This window comes from Rhincodon typus, chromosome 39, assembly GCF_021869965.1.
Source record: "Rhincodon typus isolate 14 chromosome 39, sRhiTyp1.1, whole genome shotgun sequence".
In the NCBI taxonomy this organism is placed as follows: Eukaryota; Metazoa; Chordata; class Chondrichthyes; order Orectolobiformes; family Rhincodontidae; genus Rhincodon; species Rhincodon typus.
Window position 1 is genome coordinate 17,859,853 of NC_063370.1, and position 24,589 is coordinate 17,884,441.

At 43.8% G+C, this 24,589-nt stretch overlaps 1 protein-coding gene across 1 annotated transcript in view; it reads left to right on the forward strand.

The window, feature by feature from the left end:
- Window positions 1-24,589, forward strand: part of LOC109921356 (tyrosine-protein kinase receptor UFO) — a 234,224-nt gene that overhangs the window by 26,627 nt on the left and 183,008 nt on the right. Inside the window, exon 2 of the mRNA XM_048618422.1 lies at window positions 23,808-24,003. Within this exon, the coding sequence (XP_048474379.1) occupies window positions 23,808-24,003 (196 nt within the window). The remainder of the gene's footprint in view (window positions 1-23,807; window positions 24,004-24,589) is intronic.

Consider the following 24,589-nt stretch of genomic DNA (forward strand, 5'->3'; position numbering starts at 1 on the left):
TGCATGATTGGCACCCCAGTCACCACCTTCAACATTCACTAACACCACCCCCCCCACACCAACTTTGGCAGTAGCGTGTACCATCTCCAAGAAGCACTGTGACAACATGCATCTTCCAAAGTCATGACCTCAACTACCTAGATATAGAAGGGCATTGGTTCATCTCCACTCATAAATTCCCCAACAAGTCACATACTATGCAGAGCTGGGACTGTATTGGTATTTCTTCATTGTCGCTGCATCAAAACCTGACATTTTCTTTCTAATGCTGCTATGGGAGTACCTATATCCTGTTGATTGCAGCAGTTCAAGATGGGAGCACACCCCTGCTGTCTCAAGAACAAGTAGGGATAGACAATAAATGCTGGCCAAACCAGCGATGGTCACGTCCCTCAAATTAATAAAAAAAATGCCACCGCTGGATCTTTTTTGTTTAGTGGGTTACACTTTTTGACATCAGGGCCAAAAATATTATGGGCTCAAGAGCAAAGACATGACCACACAATTGGGATTGACATCACGGTGCACTGTGAATGCTGTGCTGCTCAGTCAGATTTGTTAAACTGTCCTCAAGTGGATATAAAAGATCTTAGACAAAGAAGACTGTGTGGAAATCTCCCTGGTATACTAGTTGATCTTTATTGTTCACAAAGTAACACTAAAGCAGAATATCTTCATACTGTGACATTGGTATATGTGGGACCTTGGTGTGTACAAATCACTTGTTGTATTTCCTACCACACAATAATAATTCAAGTACTCATAAGTACAGTTATAGCATTAATTTATTTTAATTTTCACTGGATGCCACAGTGGGATTTGAGCCCATGCCATATTAATCTGGGCCCCTGGGTGCTAGTTGAGTGACATTACCACAATGCCACCATCTCCCCTAGGGGGTGGCATGATGGCTCAGTGATTAGCACTGCTGCCTCCAGGGATCCGGGTTTGATTCCAGCCTCGGGTGACTGTCTGTGTGGGTTTCCGCTGGGTGTTCTGGTTTCATCTCACTGTTCAAAGATGTGCAGATATTGCCATACGTGTCTAGGGCGGGAAATGCAGATATAGGGTAGAGGGTGGGTCTGGGTGGGACGCTCTTGGAGGGTCGGTGTGGACTTAATGGGCCGAATGGCCTGGTTCCACACTGTGTAGGGGATTCTATGATACTTCAATGGTTGCGTAGTGCTTTGGAATTTCCTGCCAGTGTGAAAGGTGCTTTAGAAATGCATGTCTCTAATTTGGTCAAGTCTGGGGCAAGGGACAGAAAACTGAAAGGAGTAGGAGGAAAGAAAGGTAAACACCAGACTCCAGTTTCTCCTCTTGATTTTCATCCAGACTTGGTAGAAAGCATTTGTATTTATTTATAATAGATGCCACAAATACAATAAATTATTTTAGAAGGAAAGCACAAGCATAAGTACATAGTTATAAATGGCGTCAGAGTAGGAAGCTCCAGCTGGAGCTCTTCTGCTTCACTTTTTTTTCTGAAGAAGGGTCCAGACCTGAAACATCAGCTTTCCTGCTCCTCTGATGCTGCTTGGCCTGCTGTGTTCATCCAGCTCTACACCTTTAGTATCTCTGCTTCACTAGTTTCTTTTCCTTTTCCTTTTTTTTTTCTTTTGGTTTTTTCCTTCTCTCTTCTGCAGTTTTTCTCCCCCCTCCCCCCACCCACAAACTTTTAACTTCTTAAACTTAGGGAATGGAGAAAGGAGGCAAGTCCAAGTCTAGGCCAGCCTGGGAGACAAGTCCTGGAGGCGAGTCTTGGGCCAGAAGTCCGCATAGGAGACAGGTCCCAGAAAAGAGTCGCGGGCTGGAGCAGGAGGCAGTCCGAGCACAGGCCAGCCTGGGAGACGGGTCCCGGAGGCAAGTTGTGGGTCAGAGGCCAGCCCATGAAGGCAGCGAGGCCTCGAGTTCTGAAGGCTGGCGGGTACAGTCTCAGTGAAAAGGACTGTAACTTGTACCTTTTTTAAAGATACTTTTTATTCTTATTCTGGACCTGAAGTAATTCGTGTATTTTTTTTAAAACTTTGCATTGCTGAGCTAGACTTTTCTTAACTCTTTCACTTCTGTAACAAATACTTAAAGTATCTGTTTACACTATATATTTGACTTGGGTAACAATATTCCACATACACCTTCAAAAAAACTAATATTGCTGGAGTCAGAAACTCTGCTGTAGTTCCTCTGAGTTAAGAGAGTCTACAAATTAAAATTGCAAGGTCCCTCCTATCCCACCACTTCCACTGCAGTGTCAATATTCACTTTGGAATTAAAGCGGTGACATTACAAACTTTTCACTGCACTCGTTCGAGTGTGCGTGACAATAACAGCTATTCTATTCTATTCAAAAGCTAGATTTTCTTTCTCTCTGACAGCTACTGGGAGGTTATTTGAAATGAGTTTTGGACAATGTGGATTCATTGAAATGCCCACTGAGCCAGCAGAGGGATTCCCTGATTCCACTCCTTAAATTGACATTTTTCAATATTCCCGTCTCCATTCAATTTTATGATGGCTGTGTAGAAGGCATCATTGAGTGTGTTGGAAAACAAAAACTCTCATTTCTATGAGAAATCTCTCCCTCCTGAGCCTGCAATACCGTTCAATCAGAGCAGTGCTGAACTTCATCGTCATCTCCACATTCTCATCTAAGCCTTTTGTAATTTAGTATGAATATTTTATGTTAAACATAATAAGTGCTTACGTAATTTTTCTAAGGATGAAATAACAAATTGAGACAGAATTTAGCCCTGGACAAGCCACTCTGCCACAGTGTTTTAAATATTGTGCCTGAAAGCCAAATTAATTCCAAAGTGAATATTGACACTGCAGTGGAAGTGGCGGGATAGGAGGGACCTCACAATTTTAATTTGTAGACTCTCTTAACTCATAGAGGAACTACAGCAGAGTTTCTGACTCCAGCAATATTAGTTTTTTGAAGGTGTATGTGGAATATTGTTACCCAAGCCAAATACATAGTGTAAAATTAGGTGGAGTCATTTAGACCACTCTAGTTGGGACTTGTGGTCTCCTTTTTAAATAGACTTTGCATTGTCATTTGGGTGACTACCTAGCAGAATGCCTCCATTCTGTCAATAACCATGATCCCGAGCTTCCAGTAACCTGTGCCTCGACTTCTCCACCAATATGACATCTCTGACCTCAGCCTGCTGCACAGGTCCTGTAAAGCTCTGTTTTGAGAAAAAAACCTGCCTCCTCATGTCCTTTTAAACTTACCACCTTTTACCATAAACCTATATCCCTCGTAATTGACAGTTCTAACTGACTATCCACTTTATCCATGCCTCTCAGTACTGTAAACTCTTATCAGGTCGCCCCTCATCTTTTGATGTTCAAGTGAAAACAAAGCAAGTTTGACCTATCCCATCTCGTGGCTACGACCCTCCAAACCAGACAACATCTTGGTAAATCATTACTGTACCCTCTCCGAAGCAAACACATCCTTCTGGTAGTGTGGCGACCTGAACTGTACACAATATTCCAAATGTGGCCTAACGAAAGTCCTATACAGCTTGTTTTGATTTGATTTATTATTGTCACATATATACATCGGTGCAGTGAAAAATTTTGTTTTGTATAGGCAGATCATATCTTACAAAGTATGTTAAGTTACTAGAACAGTGAATAATACACTGTTATGGCTGCAGAGAAGGTGCACAAAGACCGAGATCAAAGCTAAATTTAAAATTTGAGAGTTCCATTTAGGAGTCTAATAACAGCAGAGAAGAAGCTGTTCTTGAATCTGTTAGTATGTGTACTTAAGCTTTTGTATCTTCTGCCTGACAGAAGAAGTTGGAAGACATTTGATTATGGTGGCTGCCTTTCTGAGGCAGTGAGAAGTATAGATGTAGTCAATGGATGGAAGGTTGGCTTTGTGATGGACTGGTCTGTGTTCACAACTTTCTGTAGTTTCTTATGCTGTAACATGACATACCAAATGTTTTACTCTATGCCCGGACCAATGAAGGCAAACATGCCATATACCTTCTTGAACACCTTATCTACTTCTGTTGCCACTTTCAGGGAAAAGTATGGACATGTACGCCTAGATCCCTCTTTGTTGATGCTACAAAGAGTTCTGCCATTTACTGTGTACTTCCCTTCTTCATTAGATCTTCCAAAATGCATCACCTCACATTTGTTTGAATTGAAGTCTAAGTGCCATTATTCTGCCCAAGTCTCCAGCCTGTCTATATCCTGCTGTATCTTCTGGCAATCCTCCTCACTATCAACAGTTCCCCTAATCTCTGTGTCATCTGCAAGCTAATCAGGCCACTTAAATTCTCCTCCATATCATTTATGTATAGTACAAACAACAGGAGTTCCAGCATTAATCCCTGTGGAACACCACTGGTCACAGATCTCCAGAGAGAAACACAGTTAACTGGATTGGTTCTTCTGAAAATTGGAGAAGCCTACTGTGTTTCATAGCTTGTAACAAATCCACTGAACTGAACCTGTATGGACTGGGCTCGGGCTCCGATTTAAATGACAATCATTGGAAGTTAACCTGCGTGAAAGTCATATGTCTGTTGTAGAAGAGTGTGGTATTGAAACTTGTTTGAGTCTGTCTTGTAATGATGCACATCCCTCTCTAGATTAGGAAACATTAAACCTACAAACACGGTGAAAAAATCGCACTGGTTTGGCTTCACTTGTCTTCAGATGTGGATCGCTGGGATCCTGTTACTCACCATCTGTTCTCAAGCTCTTTCATTCTTCAGATTTCATTAGTAACTGTGATGCCTGATTTAGAATGCAGCCACACAGCACAGGAAGATCGCTAGCTTGATTCCTGACCAATGCTGAGTTTATGGTCCTTCATGGTTGAGAGAATCTTGTATGGGAGAGCAGAGACAGGAAAAAGACAGAAGAGGCATAGAGTAGGCAAAGGGTGGGAAGAGACGGAGAAAGATGGGAGGAGAAGCAGGAGAATGCCGGCATGACCTCAGTGACGAGCCAGCAAAGAACTCATGGGCATCCAGACCTGATCATGGTCTCATGAATCCTGTTCAAAGACATGTTCCATGTCAGGTGGAAACATGACTGCATCAGTGTTTAGGTAACATTACTGCTAACACTTGCTACTGTCTGTGGTTAGAGAGTTTCACGCTGAGTCAAGGGAAACATCATTAGGCCGCATTTCAGAAATTTCTTCCTGAAACTTCTGTCACAGACATTGCCCAAAGCCTATTCAACATCTACAAGGCACAGATCAGGTGTGTGATGGAATACTCCTGCGTGTCTAACTCTCTTTCCTCTTTCACAATATTCCTTTGCTGAAAAATAGAATTAGAATAATTAGGTGTTTGACTTTGACCAGCGTAGATAGAAGCACCAAAATGCCTTTTTCTGTGCTGTAGACATCTGTGAATATGACTCCTTAAAACCTACCTCTTTGTTGTTGCTTTGGGACTGTCTCAAAACAACAGTTTGTTCATTCTGACTCCCTTCCTTCAGTTTGCCACAGTGTTTGCCCATATTTTTAAAAAAATTAACATGTTTAGACATGTCGGGATGAAATCTTGGGGACAGGTGAGAACTTCTGTCTCAGAGGTAGGGACACTTCATTGCACCAAACGATTTATTGTCTGTTTGTATCTGTGACCATCTAGACACTGCCAATTGCCTGCACCTGCACAATATAAATGCCCCGTCTGTGAGGGAGGAAAGCTCCTCAGCCCTTTCCCCCTCTGAATGTGATTCCCTGCCCCATTCTGAACAGTCACTCCCAGCTGCAACAATATCCAAGATGGCAGCAGTGGGGATGGCAGCGTTCAGCTCCTGAGCACTGGGTTCGGCTGCATCCATGTAGCTGAGTCATTGTCTTTCCAGCATGGTAGGTCAGTCACCTTTTTATTCTTTTAGTTTTGACTCCCTTGGGGCCTCCTAATGATTTCCTCAGGAAAACAGGGGCCCCGTGTATCTCCATCCCCCACTCCATCTCGGGTATCGGCATTGGAAGATGAGCCCATCAATTGACTCGGAACCAGGATTTGTCAGTTGCTGTCCAGTGTCGGAGGATGTATAGGACCCCACGCAGCGGGACTTTCTCCACCTCAGATGCAGGGTTGTGGAAGTAACGACACCAGTGGTGGCAGGAAACGAGCACATTTTCAGGACCCTGGGGAAAATATGGGATGGTGGCAACTGGAGGAGCAGAGAGTGTAAGGTCTACGGACAGGGAAAGATGAATGTTTGAAGCTGTTTCAGTTTTAATTGTATCAATTTAATATTATTTTGTGTTTTACCATTTATACGATTTATTCAGTAATGTATTCTGTAATCCAAGATGGTGCTGGAATATGGCAACAGTATACACTTTTCACTGTACCCAGGTACAATTGACAATATTAAATAAATCTAAATCTAAATCATTTGACAGCCTAATCCCACAGTAGTATTAATGAGTGGTGCTGGAGCAAGAAGGACGCAACAGTTTGCTCATATAATGAAGCTTGCCCAGTGACGGGACTAGTTTTAAATCTTTATTGGACAATATGATGATCTAGAAAAATCTTAACATCAGGAAAGATGTCAGCCTGAGAGGGGTGACTATTTCAGTCTCAATCAATGAGTGAGAATCAGAAAGCTTCTGATCAGGTATGAAGTCAGGCAGGGCTGCCCATTCTCTGCTGCCTTGTTTGTGCATTGTATAAAGCATTTTGCTGAGTCCATCAGGAAAGATGTCAGCCTGAGAGGGGTGACTATTTCAGACAATGGAGGCCTTCAGGTTAAAGCCTCCTGGTACATGGATGATGTTGCTGTTTTCTGCTTAGATCCACTGTCCGTGCACAGACTCATGAGCAAATCTTTGAAAATTGCCAGCATAAATGTGCATGACATTAAAGCCACCATGCAATGTGTCTCCATATTGGCTTATCTGGCCAATGTCAATGCGGACCCCTTGTTTTGCAGTAGTTTGTGTTACCATACCTCAGTAGCTACAAGAAATAGTTGACCTTGAGGGCCCACGTGCCTTCAATTTGGTCGAGGAGTAATGATTGCTACTCCTCGGGCCTGGGTATTCTGCTGCGAGAATGCAACTTTACCATTTCCGAGGTTGAGGGGGTGGTATGTGGATGCCTCCTTGTAGCAGACACCCCCGACACACCTTAATGGTGGTAAAGGGGGAACATCTGGCCATCCTTCAGCAGCCCCCTCTGTCAAAGGCAACATCCAGGCCAGTTTTTTTGGCTGGAGACTTCAACAGTATCATCAAAGCGGCCGGACAATCCAGAGGTGCTGGTAGCAAACTGGACGTCATGTCCAGATTCCTGATGGTAACGGTTAAAGTTGCCAGATTGCACGGTATCTTCAGTACCCCTGCAGCATGTACACCTGGTCATGGCCAGATGGGCCTATCGATCAGGGGTAGACTTCCTGTTTGTGCCGCAAGCTCCTTTGTCAGATCCACTGATGTTAAGCTGGTGTTCTCCTCTGATCACTGCCTCCTGCTGGCCAATTTATCACCTAGAGGATGACCAGCGGGCTGGCAAGAGAACGTGGAAGATGAATGTGAAATTTTGACCCCGGAAAATATTGAACTCAAAGGGGACTACATAAGTTAAAGAAACTCCTCTTTTAGTTTCCAGCAGACTGGTGGGAAACAGTCAAAGGGAACATCAACAGGTTCTTAAACCTTGGTGTTCAGAAGGCGAGAGAGTAATGGGTAAAATTGTCAAAACTCCAGAAAAGCACACAGAACCTATTCCTGCTGCAAACGATGGGGGTCAACGTCAAGTAGGATGCTCAGGAGATGAAGAGCTAGCAATCCTCGCTCTTTTCCTCAGAGGCTTCCAAGATAATCTTCTGGTCCAGGGTCCACACTGTGGAACAGGATGAGATATGCTTGTGTTTCTTCTTTCAGAAGGTGCACAGGGAGTGTAATGAGCAGCCTCAGGAAGAAGATGGCTAAGTAATGTTATCTCAGTCTGACATCCTGAGGATCAGCAAATCCTTTTATGCCAGACTATATGACATGTAGCCTGCAGACAGCACAGCCTTCCAGTCATTCCTGTCCTCTATCACTGAGGTCTTAGACAATAGCATGCAGAAAATTTCTGCATTTCTGCATTTTCCCATTTCTGAAGAAGGGTCTAGACCTGAAACGTCAGCTTTCCTGCTCCTCTGATGCTGCTTGGCCTGCTGTGTTCATCCAGCTCTACACCTTGTTATATCAGCATGCAGAAAAGGCTGGACCACCCGTTATCTCTGAATGAGCTGTTCAAGACCCTTGAGTCCTTTTGAAAAGAATAAACTGGCAGAGAAGGAATGGCTTACCAGCCGAGTTGTATTCAGCTCTGTTGAATCTGATTGGCCAGGACCTGCTGGAGGTGTACAACAGCATGCTTCTGGCCAGTAGCAAATGTGAATCCAATGAGGAAATATATGATCACCCTCAGGAGGAAATTAGGAATTGCCCACCAATTTCACTGCCGAATGCAGATTACAAAATCCTGTCCAAGGTAACCAACAAAAAGGTCAAGTCTGACCTGACCAAAGATTCGCCCTGACCAAACCTGTGCTGTACCAGTCAGGAAGATCTCTAGCAGCCTCGCACCCCTCAGGAATAAGATCACCTATGTGCAGGAAGTGGGTGGTGAACAGCTGTCTCATTAGCCTTGGAGAATGCTGTTGACAGGATATTGCACACCTAAATGTGAGTCCTGGGAAAGGGTCACTTGACCTGAAACATTAACTCTGATTTCTCTCCACAGATGCTGCCAGACCCCCCGCTGAGTTTTTACAACAATTTCTATTTTTGTACACGTGGATGTGCTGTCCAAAATGGGCTTTGAACAGGGAATCCTCAATTGGATCCAGCTGTTGTACACCAACATCAGTAGTGCAGTCTCAATCAACAGGTGAGAATCAGGAAGCTTCCTGATCAGGTCTGTGGTCAGGCAGGGCTGCCCGTTCTCTACTGCCTTGTTTGTGTGTTTATAGAGCATTTTGCCAAGTCCGTTAGGAAAAATGTCACCCTGAGAGGGGTGACTATTTCAGGCAATGGAGACCTTCAGGTTAAAGCCTCCTTGTACATGGATGACGTTACCATTTTCTGCTTAGATCCACTGTCAGTATGCAGAGTCATGAGAATCTGTAACCAGTTCGAACTGGTTTTGGGAATCAAGGTAAATCGAGGCAAGAGTGAGGCCATGTTTTTTGGGATCTGGGCCAACCAATCCTTAATCTGTCCTGACAGTGAAGGGGATAAACTTAAGGGCATGTGCAAAACTAGGGAGAAGTGTATCACCATGCTGAGGCAGAAACTGGGCTTATGGGAGCACTGCTCCCTCTCTATTTCAGGTAAAAACCTGGTCATCAGGTTTTTTCAGTGTTCCTGCATGTTGTGTGCCTGAACCTGCCCCACTGCAGTCACCCAAGCAATCTTCCATTTCACCTAGAGGTCAAAGATGGACTATATTCGCAGGGACACCATGTACAAAGTTCTGGATAAGGAGGGAAGAAATGTACCCAATGCTGCCTTCATCCTGATGGGCACTTTGTGTGTGGCTGCATCAAGCTGTGCATAGACCCTTGATATGCAAACGCCAAGTGTCACTACTTACTGCGGTTCTACCTGTCCCTGGTGTTGCAAAGGATGGGTAACCTTGGTGCCGTGGAACCCTCCAAATAGTTGGACCATTCCATATCACCTGTCCCTCATGGATAAATTTGCAAACCAAACACCTTTGACCACAAATCCATCAGGCAGTGGTCAGCATGTGGTATCCTTGAGACCCTGTGGGAAAAGGAGAGTGTTGATACTGTTGCATGGTTCTCCGAGCAGACTGTCAAAGTCATTCAGCAGAGTGTCTCCACCAGCATTTTCCAACAAGCACCAAGACATTGCTTGGCTGGTGGTGAGGAGGGCACTGCCCCTCGGATCCTTCATGCGTGCCTAGTCTTTGTGCGCTATCGCACACTGCCCTTGAAGCGGCTGCACTGGTGAAAAGACCGTCGTACATCTCTTTCTGGAATGTGCCTTTGCAAAGAAGCCTTGGAGAGAAATACAGTGGCTTTTATCGAGGTTTATCCCAAGCAGTTCCATGTTACAGGACCCTGTCCTCTATGGTCTGTTCCCCAGAATGTTCACTGAGGCAAAAAATTGACTGCTCCAGGAGAACCATCAACCTGATGAAAGATGGTCATTGGTCTGCCTGAAACTTGTTGGTCTTCCAGTGTAAAGAGTTCACCTTGACTGAGTGGTGCAGACTGGCACATTCCAAGTTCCAGAGCTATGTGTTATAGAGTCATATAGCACCCTTGGATCCAAACAGTCTGTGCCAAACATAATCCCAAACTAAACTATTCCCACCTGCCTGTCCCTAGCCCATATGCTTCCAAACCTTTCCTATTCTTGTACCTATCCAAATATCTTTTAAACGTTGTAATTGTACCCGCATCTACTGCTTCCTCAGGAAGTTCATTCCACACACAAGCCAACTGCTGCATTCAAAATTTGCATCTCATGTCTATTTTGAAATCTCTCTCCTCTCACCTTAAAAATGTGCCCCCTAGCCTTGAAATCCCCCATCCTACGGAAAAGACAACCACCATTAACTCTATCTATATCTCTCGTATTATAAACTTCTGTCAGATCACCTCTCAGCCTCCTCTGCTCCAGTGAAAGAAGTCCCAGCCTATCCAGTCTTTCTTTATAACTCAAACCTTCCGTACCTGGCAACATTCTGGTAAATCTGTTCTGAACCCTCTCCAGCTTGATAATATTCTTCCTATAACTGGGTGACCAGAACGGGACATAATATTCCAGAAGAGTTCATTAGATATATTCAAGAGGGAGCGGAACATGGCCCTTGCGGCTAACGGGATCATGGGGGATGGGGAGAGGGCGGTATGGGATACTGAGATTGCACAATCAGCCATGATCATATTGAATGATGGTGCAGGCTCGAAGGGCTGAATAGCCTACTCCTGCACCTAATTTCCATGTTTCTATGCCTATGTAAAGAAGTCTCACCAATGTCCTGTACGACCTCAACTGACTTCCCAACTCCTGTACTCCAAGTTGAAGGACACACTAAAGCTTGGGCAAACTGTCACCAAGGTACAATGGACAAAGACCATTGTCTAGGGACCTTCTGCCAAAGAATAATGGGGGTCTGTCCTCAATGTATTCGAATAGTGTCCCGCCTGAGTAAGAAATGCCTTTGGTTTTTGCAACTGCAGAGAATGCCAAAGTCTAATGTTTGTTTTTCTTGATAAGCAAAGACTGTGTTTAGAAGAACTTTACTGCCTGACAATGTCCATAAAGATTTTTTTATGAATAATGTATATTTTTGCAATAACAAAGACATCACTTGAGCAAGGGCAAAAGCTGAGCCCTTCCAGAATATTCTTCAGTCACTTCAAATTGTCGATACTTCTGCTAAATTACAAATCCCGAACTCTTGCATCTGTCTGCAGCCACCCAGCATCTCTTTAATTAGCCAGTGCATTTTTAAACCCAGTGAAATTAAACTCTGGGCTGTCTCATCAAGGAGCTTCTGAGAATTGGCTGTGAATTGCAGTTTCTGTACCTTAATGAAGTTTTATTTAATATAATGTGAGCTGTAGTTTTGTGGGGAAAATTCCCACTTCTGGAGCTGCCACCTTGTGGATTGGTGATTAAACCAAAGCCCTGAATGCCCCCTGAAGTGGACAAAAAGATGCCGTGGCATTAATTTGAAAAGGAATGCTGACATTAGTTTTCCTCGGGGTCTATGTCAATAGTTTTCTCTTAATTAATATCACAAAAACAGATTTTATGTTTTCTATCTCATTGCTGTTTGGGATTTTGCTCTACATAAAGTAACTGCTATTTTTTTTATCACAGTGACTAAAATGGAAGTGGCAGTGATATAGGAGTAACATCCAGAGTTTGAGAGTGGTGTTCTGAGAGCGTGTTTGAATCTGTTACAGATGCTTGCACACACTTTCTGTCACGGACACTCATGCGCACTCTCTGTCACAAATATTTGCACTCTGCCCTGCTGCACTTCATGATTACCATTATTTGTATCAGAGTCAGAAGCCCAACATTTTGTCATCTAGCCTCACTGGGGGTCACAACACACTGTTTGGGAAGCCCTCCTCTGAAGGACAGGATGATTGATACCATGCCACCCTTAATATGAAACTAATATGAAACAAAGAACTGCAGATGGTGGAGATCTGAAACAAAAACAGATGATGCTGGTGGCATGGTGGCTCACAGGTTAGCATTGCTGCCTCACAGCACGAGGGACCAGAGTTCAATTCCACCTTCGGGTGACTGGTGTGGGAGTTTGCATGTTCTCCCTGTTTCTGTATGCTGCGTTCCCTCAGGGTCCTTCGGTTTCCTCCCACAGTCCAAAGATGTTAGGTGAATTGTCCATCCTAAATTGCCCATAGTGTCCAGGGGATGAACAGGCTAGGTGGATTAGCCATGGGAAATGCAGTGTTGTAGGGGTGGGGTGGATTTGGGTGGGATGCTTTTCGAAGGGTGATTGTGGACTCGATGGGCCAAATGGCCTGCTTCCAGCTTCCACACTGTAGGGATTCTGTTCTATGAAACTCATCATCTGTGTGGAGAAAGCGGAGTTAACATTTCAAGTCTGTGATTCTTCATCAAAACGCCTCTTCTTCGGAAGCTTTACACCTTCTGGATGAAAAAAAACACTTGTTGGTGCCACATCCATTCCCTCCACCACAGCAGCAGTGTGCACTATCTAGAAGGTGCAGTACTGCAACTCATCCAGGCTCCTTAGTCAGCACCTTCCAATTCTATGACCTCTACTATCTAGAAGGTCAAGGGAGCAAATACATTGGAACACCAGCACTTGCCAGTTCCCAGCCAAATAACTCACCATCCTGAATCACCCATTTCTGAAGAAGGGTCTAGGCCCGAAACATCAGCCTTCCTGCTCCTCTGATGCTGCTTGGCCTGCTGTGTTCATCCACTTCTACACCTTGTTAACTCACCATCCTGACTTGGAAATATATCACCATCCCTTTAATGTCCTGGGGTCAAAATCCCAGAACTCCCACCCTAATGGCATTGTGGGTCTATCTACAGCACATGGACTGCAGCTATTAAAGATGGCAGTTCACCCACACTTTCTCCAGGTGAGTGTTGGGCAACAAATGCCAGCACCCGCCAACAAAGTCTGCATTCCCTTGAATGAATTAGGCCTTCTTAATCTATCCACTTTCTATCTTAACTTGCTCTACCCATGTTGTACTATTTATGCAAAAGAAGCAGTTTCATCACAACATTGTAAGGTTGCTGCAGGGTTCCAAAGCCAGGCCAAGTGGTCATTCATGGGCCTTCCTGCCCAGAACCTAACTTGAGGTGAAGAAAAGGAGGTGGTTATATTCCCATGGTCAACCTGCCTGATCACATGTCCTTCCTGTCACCTTTCCTTCTGGGGAGGAGGAAACTCTGCCAATTTATGCTTCAAACCTTTCATCGGAGCCAGTTACACCAATGCTTTCTGTTTTGCCAATGAGGTTGAGAATAATGGAGTGAGGCTGGATGAATATTCTGGGTTAATTTTGGAGATTTGGCAGTTGTCACAGAGAAATTTCCTCAGGATATTAAATGTTCCTTAGTCAGGGAAATGTACAATCAAAGAGGGTAACCCTACCAAGGCGAATCACTATTTCCCCCTGAGAATGACACAAAAAAACTCCAGACTGCCTGCGACAAGTATCGACAGTCATCTGCAATTTGCAAGGAGACTCTGATTTCTTAGATAAAACCACATCACTTCAGTGTAACAGCTGTAATAGGAGCAGGCTGTTGAGGGGTTTCTCTATACTACGGTGAAAATTTATACACTATTTAGATGTTATGCTTCACCTCTCCCTCATTTGTTGGTGACAGTTTGTCTGCGTGGAATGTACCAGTTCTGCGTATCCCTGCCAGCATCCCCATACACCTCTCTTGTTGCACATCTAACTTGTGATCTGTGTTTGATTTCTTGCTATGCTGTGGCCTCTCACTGTAGCTCTGCTGTACCAGTGCAGGCTTGTTCTGTTGGATGCTGAGACACGTGTGTGCACCTCACCCAAATAACCTCAGTAGCTTTAAAATCCCAGTGTGAGTGCCATTTGGCTCAGCAAACATGCAATTAATTAAAACAAAACCCTTTCTTGAAACCCTTTCTAAAGTCACTGCAGATGGAACTTTTTGCCTAAAAGTTGTGGATGCATGATGTGAAAAATCCCTGGGGTGAAATATCAGAGCCAGGGTCTAAACGGATGAAGTTTTGGGTTGTCACAAACCTTGACTTTCAAACTGGTCAATGCAGTTTAGTTGTTGTTGACCAGCACCTAATGACAACATTGGGGAAATGATGTTTGGTAGTACAGACTTAATGGGCTGAAGGGCTTCTTCTGTACTGTATGACTCTGATGTCTGACTTAAAGGAATACTGACAACAGGGAGGAGGCAGGAGAATGGGACTAAGTGAAATATTCATTCTGAGTGAGTGTAGACACAATGGCCTAACTGACCTCAGTCTGCAATACTGTGATCATTATGCAGACACCTACCCTACCCACCCAAAAACTAGGCATGTATGACAACGCAATTGAGTTTGACATGATTCCGCCTGTGGATGAATGATCGACAAGAACATTTATGATGAAGGCTTATGAGTACACCAGAGCTCAGCTCTGGTGAGTAGCATAATATTTTGAGTTTGAAGTGTGTGAATTTCAGTCCCAGTCAAGACACTTGAGTGTCTAATTAAGAGAGAACACCGTGTGGAGCTGGAGGAACATAGCAGGCCAGGCAGCATCAGAGGAGCAGGAAAGTTGACGTTTCGTTCAGAATGCAGAAAGGTCCTGACCCAAAACGTCAACTTTCCTGCTCCTCTGATGCTGCTTGGCTTGCTGTGTTCCTCCAGCTCCACACTGTTATCTCTGACTCCACGACCTGCAGTTCTTGCTATCTCCGAGTGTTTAAATAAGACATGACAAAGCCCTAGGAGTGCTGCATTGTTAGAAGCAATGTATTTCAACAAGGCAATGTCTACCTGTTGAGGATAACAAAAGATCCTGAGGCTCATTTATATACAGGAAGAGGTGGTGCCCTGGCTGCCCTGTAATTTACCTGACTCTCTGTTACAGGGCTTCTTGCCAATTCGCCCATTCCCATTCCCCATGTGACAAATGAACCTTTGGACATTAAAAGGGAGGGGTTCAATAAAAGATGTGAACCTCTTTATGAGAGGACACCTCGGTCTATCTCAGTTCTGTGATAACTGAACTGGTTGTCACAAAAGCACATCTTCAGTTTCTTGTCAGACCTTCATCAGAAAAACCCTGGAAGTACCTGAAAACGTCTGCCATTCATTTATACAGTCTAATCTGGACATTTGAGATGGAAGTATAATAGGGAAATTTGAATTTGTCATTCTTTGTGAAATGACTAGGTGGGTGGCACAGTTGTTCAGTGGTTAGCACTGCTGCTTCACAGCACCGGGGACCTGGGATTGATTCCAACCTTGGGTCACTGTCTATGTGAAATTTGTACGTTCTCCACATGTCTGCATGGGTTTCCTGCGGGTTCCAGTTTCCTCCCTTGGTTGAAAGATGTGCAGGTTACGTTGATTGGGCAATTTAGCATGGCCATAGTGTCCAGGGATGTGCAGGCTGGGTGGATTAACCATGGGAATTGCAGAGTAACAGGGATTTGGTAGCGGGGTGAGTCTGGGTGGGATGCTCTTCGGAGGATCAGTGCAGACTCAAGGCCTCTTTCTGTAGGGATTATAGGATAGAACATAGAACAGTACAGCTCAGGAACACACCTTTTGGCCTACAACGCCTATGCCAACCATAATGCCATTCTAAACTAATTCCATTTACCTGCAAGTGGTTTGTATCCCTTTATTACCTGCCTATTCATGTTTGTCTAAATTCCTCTTAAACTTTGCAATTGTATCGGTCTCTACTGCCTCTCTTGGCAGCATGTTCCAGGCAACTAACACCCTCTGTGTTTTTAAAAAAACACAAAAAAACTTGCCTCACGCTCTCATTTAAACTACATCCCCACTAGCACCCCCCCCACCCGCCTCACCTTAAACCTATGCCCCCTAGTATTTGAAATTTCCACCATGGGTAAAAGACTATCCACCCTATCAATGCCTTTCATGATTTTAAATAACTCTATTTCGGCCCCCTTCAGCCTCCAAGACTTTAGCAAAAACAATCCAAGTTTGTCCAATCTCTACTTACACAGGTAATACACTCCAATCCAGGCAACATCCTTGCAAACCTCTCCTGCATTGCCTCCACATATTTCGTATAATGTGGCAACCAGAACTGCACACAATACTCTAAATGTGGCCTCAAAAGTCTTGTATAGCTGTTATATGACTTGACAATTTTTAAACTCAATGCCCCAACCAATAAAGGCAAGCATGCTGTTTCTTTATCACCATATCTACTTGTATTGCCACTTTCAGAAAGCTATGGACTTGCACCCGAAGATCCCTCCATATATCAATTCCCCTAAGGGTCTGGCCATTTACTGTATACTTTCCTCCTGCATCACCTCACAATTGTCTGGTTTAAACTCCATCTGCCATTTCTCCGCCCAACATTTCAACTGCTATGTTGTTCGATAATTTCCTCAGTATCCACAACTCCCTGAAAGGCCTACATTCATTGGCTATTCATAGTTCTGTTAGGGAGGGAGGGAGTTCCAACATTTTGACCCAGTCTGACAGTGAAGGAGGGTTTGGATGAGAGAGGGTGGTGGGGCGAATAGGGGCATTAGGAGCAGAAACATTGTGGTGGCTCTGAGTAGAAGCTCTTGTTTCTGATGATGGATCCCTTACTAATACACTGAGTGCTCTTGACCAAAGAACCTCAACCCAACCCCTACATTCATACTCCAATACACTTGCTTCAGGTTTCCTGTATGATTTAAAGCCTCAAGTGGTAGCAGAACAACAAGGCTGTCCTCACCATATTCAGGTCTAAATCCCAAAGTCTGCCTACCATCCAGAAGGCACAAGTCAGGAATGTGATGTAATACTTGTCTGGATGACTGCAGTTCCAACAACACTCAAGCTTTGTCCTGTATCAGGCTTCTTATTTGATTGGCGCTAACTTAAATATTTACTCTGTTCTCAACCAACACACCATGACAGCAGAGTGTGCAATCTATAAGATGTGCTGTAAGAACTCACCAAAGCTTCGTTAACAGCATCTTTGAAAGTTGCAACCTCTGCCACCTAAAAGGACAAGGGAAATGCTGCTACCTGCAAGTTTCTCTACAAGCCACTGCTTCCCCCTATTCTGCTTCTTGGATGGAGTCATCAGTTCCATTTGGTTCACCTAATGCAGCTCTCATCTCCCTATTTTCCTGACAACCAGTGACTGAAGGAAGAAACACAGCCAGTCTTTAGTTGGAGTAAATTTATTCACAGTGATACCTCAATATCTGCCTCATATCCACTGTTAGTCCATGTTTTTTCTTCTCTTTTGAATAAACCAAAAGCTAAATAATTATTTAACTGTGGGGTGTTGGTTCACTCAGTCGGCTGGATGGTTGATTTCTGGTGCAGAGTAGAGCCAACAGCACTAGCTCAATTCCCATGCTAGCTGAGGTCATCATGATGGTCTCGCCTTCTGAACCTTGCCCCTCATTTGAGGTGCGGTGACCGTCGGGTTAAACCACTACCAGTCTTATCCTCTATTGAGAAAGCAGTCCTCTGGAACTATGGCAACTTTACCCCTTACTAAGTAACTGATGAACAACCTTTAAAGGAACACAGTCTAAAACTTCCAATGGCAGCTTGTTAAAATAAATTAAAATGTAATTTCTGCCTCTGATGGTGCATTTCAGTCCTTGTTACACTGACGAGGCCATAAGAATTCGGTGGACACTGTATACTGTATGTTACAGGAGGATACATATGGGCTGATAAATGGCAAATGGAATTCAATCAGATAAATGTGATGTGATGCACTTGGGCAGGACAAATATGCATGATGGAAATGGGAAATACCAGAGATCAGTGGGATCTTGGTGTGCATTCACCCTTGTCTCTGAAAATATGAGGACTCCCTTCCAACTCTACTTTGATTTATCCCCACCCACTCTTCCTACTTTTCTCTCACCTTGATACTGAGGAGGATGCTCTCAGACTCCAGTCTAGTATTGATCAGCTGGTAAATTGAGCAGAACAATGGCAGATGGAATTTATTCCTGTTAAGTGCAAGGTGATGCATCTGGTAGGTTGAATAAGGGAAGGATATGCACAATGAATGGTGGATTCCTAGGGAATATTGAGAAACAAAGGCACCTGGTGTTCAACTGCATAGATCCTTGAAAGCGTCAGCATACGTAGACAGGGTTGTGAAGAAGTCCTATGGGATGCTTGCCTTCTTTAGTCAGGTGTAGAATATAGGAGCAAGGAAGTCTTGTTATAACTTTATAAAATATTGGTTGGCCGCAGGTCGTATGCTGTGTGCAGTTCTGGTTGCCACATCAGAAGGACATGATTACACTGGAGAGAGCGCAGAGGAGATTCACCAGGATGTTGCCTAGGATGGAAAGTCTCAGTTATGAGGAGAGAATGGATAGGCTGTGTTTGTTTTCCTGGAGTTGAGGAGGCTGAGGGCAGATCTGATTGAGGTATACAAAATTATGAGAGGCATAGATAGAGTACATCTTGAGAACCTTTTCCTATGGCAGACATTCTAAGACCAGAGGACACAAATTTAAGGTAAGGAGTGATTGATCGAGAATATCTGAGAAAAGAACATTCACCCAGATTGTGATAGAAATATGGAACATGCTGTCTGAGAGGAATGGTGGAGGCAGGTACTCTCATATCAAAACAGCATCTGGATGAACACTTCAAATATTGGGGCATTATAGTCTATGCGGGTAAATGGGATTAATGTAATTGGGGTGTTTGTTGGTTGGCACAGACATGGTGAGCTGAAGAGGCTGTTTCTGTGCTGTATGATTCAATGAAAAGTTGAGGTTTCTGTTGAAAAGCTAGGAAGCACAGAGTCTTAAGTTATTTGCTTGACTAGGTCTAGAGACAGTGCATTGATCAAAAATGTAGTCAAAAAGATGAATGGAATGTTAGCTTGTATCTGAAGAGGGCTTCAATTCCAGAGTTTCCGTTAAATTCTGTTGTACATAAGCAAGGCTAGATCAAGAGTAATGTATTCTGTTTTGGGCAACGGACTTCAGGAAGGCCACCGGTGATGGTGGTGATGAGGTTGGGGGGAAAATAAAGTAGATTTATCAGAATGTTATGCAGGTTGAAAGAGTTAAATGGTGAGCTAATTTATTAGTTAAAGTCTTTGCTTATATTGTGTATAGAAATTTGGGATGGCTATCTGATTGTTTAAAAATATAGAAGAATTTTATGGGATGAGAAATGGAGAAACTAATTCATCGGGTACTGAAATCCAGGTGGAAAAAAAAGCTTTCAAGACCAGCGGACCCCTCAAAGTGCTTTACAACCCATGACATACTTCTGAGGTGTAATTGCTGTTGTAATGAAGGAGAAGCAATACAAAATGCGCACATCAGCTCCGACCCAATAGCAATGTGAGCACGAACAGATAATCTGTTTAATTTTAGCATTATCAATCTAACAATATCTCTAATATCTTGCATGATATATTCCATCCGGTATGTATGGCCTGGAAATGTGGAGGTAGGTATTATGAAGGATGTTATTAAATTGAAGAGGGTTCAGAAAAGATTTACCAGGATGTTGTTGGGGATGGAGGGTTTCAATTATAAAGATGGGCTGAATAGGCTGGGACTTTTATTCACTGAAGCATAGGAGGTTGAGGGATGACCTTCTGGAGATTTATAAAATCATGAGGGGCATAGGGAAGGTGAATAATCAGGGTCTTTTCTCTGGGGTGGGGAAGTTCAAAACTAGGGGGCATATTTTTAAAGTGAGAGGAAAAGGTTTTAAAAAAGGCATGAGGGGCATGTTTTTTTACACAGTGTAGTTCATGTGTGGAATGAAATGCCAGAGGAAGTGGTGGATGCAGGTACATTTAGAACATTTAAAAAACATTTGGATATGTGCATGAATAGGAAAGATTTGGAGGGAATGGGCCAAATGCAGGCAAACTGGAATAGTTTAGTTTGGAAATATGGTCAATGTAGACTAGTTGGACTGAAGGGTCTGTTTATATGCTGTATGACTCTAACTCAGGGATTCAAGAGGACATTGTATAATTCTTTAGATAGGAATGGTATGCAATAATATGGAGAAAAGCCAGGAGATTGGCATTAGGTAACAGAACTGGAATAACCATGATGGCCTGACTGGCTGCCTTTTTGTGCTGTAACAGTTCTGTGATCTGAAATATAGCCCCTCTGTCAGAGTGCAGCACTCCACAACACAATGATAAGTTTCTTTTATTGAGGTATGAGATTTGGATCAGTGACAGGAGTCATTGGATTTGGGTAGAAGTGAGCCATAACCTGATGGAACAGTCTCAAGGGGTCGAATGGATGAACTCTACTCTTTGTCAATCAAGGGACATTCCATCACAGACAGATTGTGAAACCTTTAGTGAATGATGCACCTTTTATTTTTGCTGTGACTTGGATTTGGTTGTTTTCAAACTTTCACTGAGGAGATCTGTCTGCTTCCAGTATATGATGTAATGGCATATGACACTAAGATTGCAGATGACAGTAAGATTGGTGGAGTAGCAGATAGTGAAGGCGACTGTCGGAGAATGCTGCAGAATATAGATGGATTGGAGAGTTGGGCGGAGAAATGGCAGATGGAGTTCAATCCAGGCAAATGCGAGGTGATGCATTTTGGAAGATCCAATTCAAGAGCGAACTAAACGGTAAATGGAAAAGCCCTAAGGAAAATTGACGCACAGAGAGATCTGGGTGTTCAGGTCCATTGTACCTTGAAGGTGGCAATGCAGGTCGATGGAGTGGTCAAGAAGGCATACGGCATGCTTTCGTTCATCGGACGGGGTATTGAGTACAAGAGTTGGCAGGTCGTGTTACAGTTGTATAGGACTTTGGTTCAGCCACAATTGGAATACTGCGTACAGTTCTGGTCGCCACATTACCAAAAGGATGTGGATGCTTTGGAGAGGGTGCAGGGGAGGTTCACCAGCATGTTGCCTGGTATGGAGGGCGCTAGCTATGAAGAGAGGTTGAGTAGATTAGAATTATTTACATTAGAAAGACGGAGGTTGACGGGGTCCTGATTGAGGTCGACAAAATCATGAGAGGTATTGACAGGGTGGATAGCAAGAAGCTTTTTCCCAGAGTGGGGGACTCAATTACTAGGGGTCACGATTTCAAGGTGAGAAGGGAAAAGTTTAAGGGAGATATGCGTGGAAAATTCTTTACGCAGAGTGTGGTGGGTGCCTGGAACGCGTTGCCAGTGGAGGTGGTAGAGGCGGGCACAATAGCGTCATTTAAGATGTATCTAGACAGATACATGAATGGGCAAGGAGCAGAGGGATACAGATCCTTGGAAAATAGGTGACAGGTTTAGATAGAGGATCTGGATCGGCGCAGGCTTGGAGGGCCGAAGGGCCTGTTCCTGTGCTGTAATTTTCTTTGTTCTTTGTTCTTTGGCATATTTCCCACCAGATGTGTTGCTCTGGTCTGATAATGTGACCCACATGCAACTCCAAGCTGTTTCTCATTCTGATGTGCTGGTACTTGCCCACACGGTGTGTGATGTTATCATTTCCAGTGGCTGTGGTGTGTATGTACAAGTAGAACAGCAGCAACTCCTCCATCTAACTGGACGAAGTACAGGAAGCACAGAAACACTCAGTTTGTTGTAGTCCAGAAGGAGGTCATTCAGCAAATTATATCAATGCTGATTCTCTGCAAATTGTTTCTGCATTACCACTCCCGGTTCTGCACCTTTTCCCCATAGGCCTGCCATATTTTTTTCTTTTCATACAATTATCCAATTCTCATGTGAAAACCACAAATTAACCTGCCTCCAGCACATTCTCAGCAGATTCTAGCCACTTGCTCATGGGTGAAGAACAGGGAGGGGGTTTGCATGGTGGTAATGGCACTGGATCAGTAATCAGTTAATGTTCTGAGAACATGGGTTCAAATTCCAAAGAAATGGAATAAAGATAAAAGCAAGGCTAATGATAACTGTGTAACTACTGTTGATTTGTTGTTAAAAGCCCATCTCAGGAGGACGCGATGGCCTCCTAGTAGTAGGTAATGTTCAAGGTTTATTTGGGTATCGAATAATGACCACAAAGCCACTGTTGATTGTTATATAAAGCCATCTGGTTCATGAGGTGGTAAAAGAAGTAAAAGCCAATATAATTCATTTATGCCTTTCAGGGATGGAAGTCAAGTCGTCCTTACCTGATCTAGTCTACATGTGACACTAGACCCACAACAATGTGGCTGATCCCCCTGGGAAATTAGGGATAGGCAATAAATGGTGGCCTAACCAGTGATGCCCACACCCCATAAACAAATATTAAAAACCACCTCAAAGTCACATGAGATAGTAGGAACTGCAGATGCTGGAAAATCTGAGACAACAAGGTGCAGAGCTGGATGAACACAGCAGGCCAAGCAGCAGCATTTTTCTGATGAAGGGTCTAGGCCCGAAACGTCAGCCTTCCTGCTCCTATGATGCTGCTTGGCCTACTGTGTTCATCAGCTCTGCACCTTGTTGTCAAAGTCACATGGCATCCCAGCTGAGATGCACAATGGCCTTCCTTCATTTATTCATTCCTCCATGGGACTCATACTTGACACTTCTTCCCTCACCCAGCATCTTTAGCCCAAAGACTCGGTGGTTCAAGACGGAGGCCTAGCAGCACCTTCTCTAGGGCAGCTGATGATGGCTAAAATGCCAGTTGAGATCTCACTTTAAGAAGTGGGCATGCTAATGAGGCAGTAACTAGGGTGTAGATGACATGACAAGTAGCCAGTTAAGGTTGCATCTTGCAATAGGTTTAAAGTGAGAGTAAATCTGTGTTTCTCCATAGCTGAAAGTACTGAGCTTTTGTAAGAACAAAGAACATAGAACTGTACAGCACAGGAATGTGCCCTTTGGCCCACAATGTTGTGCCAAACGTGTTGCCAAATCAAACTAATCCCTTCTGCCTGCCCTCGGCCCATATCCCTCTGTGCCTTGCATATTCATGAGTTTATCTAAAAGCCCCTTAAACGCCCCTATTGTATCTGCCTCCACCATGACCACTGCTGGCAGTGTGTTCCAGACTCCTTCCACTTTCTGTGTAAGAAAACTTGCCCCTCATATCTCTCTTTTTGAGCTTTCCCCCTCTCTCCCCTTAAATGCATGCACCTCTTCCCCCCTACCCCCAGTTTTAGACATTTCAAGTCTGGGGAAAAAGATTCTGACTGTCAACCTCAATATGCATCTTATACATCTCATAATTTTATAGACATCTATCTAGTCTCCCCTCAGCCTCTGCTGCAACAGAGAAAACAACCAGAGTTTTTCTAGCCTCTCCTTATAGCTCATACCCTCTAATCCAGGCAGCATCCTGGTAAACCTCTTCTGCGCCCTCTTCACATCCTTCCTGTAATGTGGTGACCAGAACTGAATGTAATACTCTTAAGTTTGGCCTAACCAAAGGCTTGCAAAGCTGCAACATGACACCCTGACCCTTGTAACCAATCTGACTGATGAGCAAACCTATGTTGTTCACCATTCATGTGTAAGATTCTTAACTTTCTGCTCAGAAAGTTATTCAATAATATTCGTTCTTGAGACTTAATAACAAAAAAGTTCTTGTTTGTTTTTCTCATGCAGACGTGCCCTTCCTGCAGAATCCCAAGAGTATCATATCCTTCCAGGGAAAAGAAGTAAAGTTGCGCTGCTCTATTCAGGTGATGGGCGAACTCCCCGAAATAAATTGGCAACGAGATGGGGCTCTGTACCAAGCAGATGTCAACCAAGTTCTGGTGCCAGTGAGTGATGACGAATGGCTAGCCATCAGTGAATTAAGGTAATTGCAGCCAGTGAGTGTGAAACAGAACAGTGCCCAATGTTAATCATCTGATTGGAATGGTGGTTTGCTGTATCCCCATGTGGTTAGGCTAACTTGGAACTGTTAGTGCATCTTCCCTTGGTGTATCCTACTTTAAATGTCGTGAATGGTTAATAAGTGTGTAATCAGTAACAACACAAACTAACTAACTTGTATTTATATAGTACCTCAAGGTGTTCCACAAGAACAGGTGTACTGCAAACCCATGATTTAAATACTGGGAAATGACCAAAAACTTAATTGAGGAAATGTGTTTTGAGAAGGGCCTGAAAGATTGAGATGAGATAGGGAGAGGCCCATGCAGTGATTTGCAAAGTGAGGGGCTGAGGTGGCTGAAGTCATGGCCTCCATGGTAAAGTGGTTGTGAAGAATGGCTGAAAAGGCAGTGTCAAGAGAATTAAACATTCAGGGGCTCTGAGACTGAGGGAAGGATGGGGCAATAGAGACATTTAAATAAGGGAATTCTATGTTAAAGATTCTAGGGACTGTAAGGACAGGCACAAAGAGTGATTGGGACATTGTCCAAGCTGAGATTTAGATATTG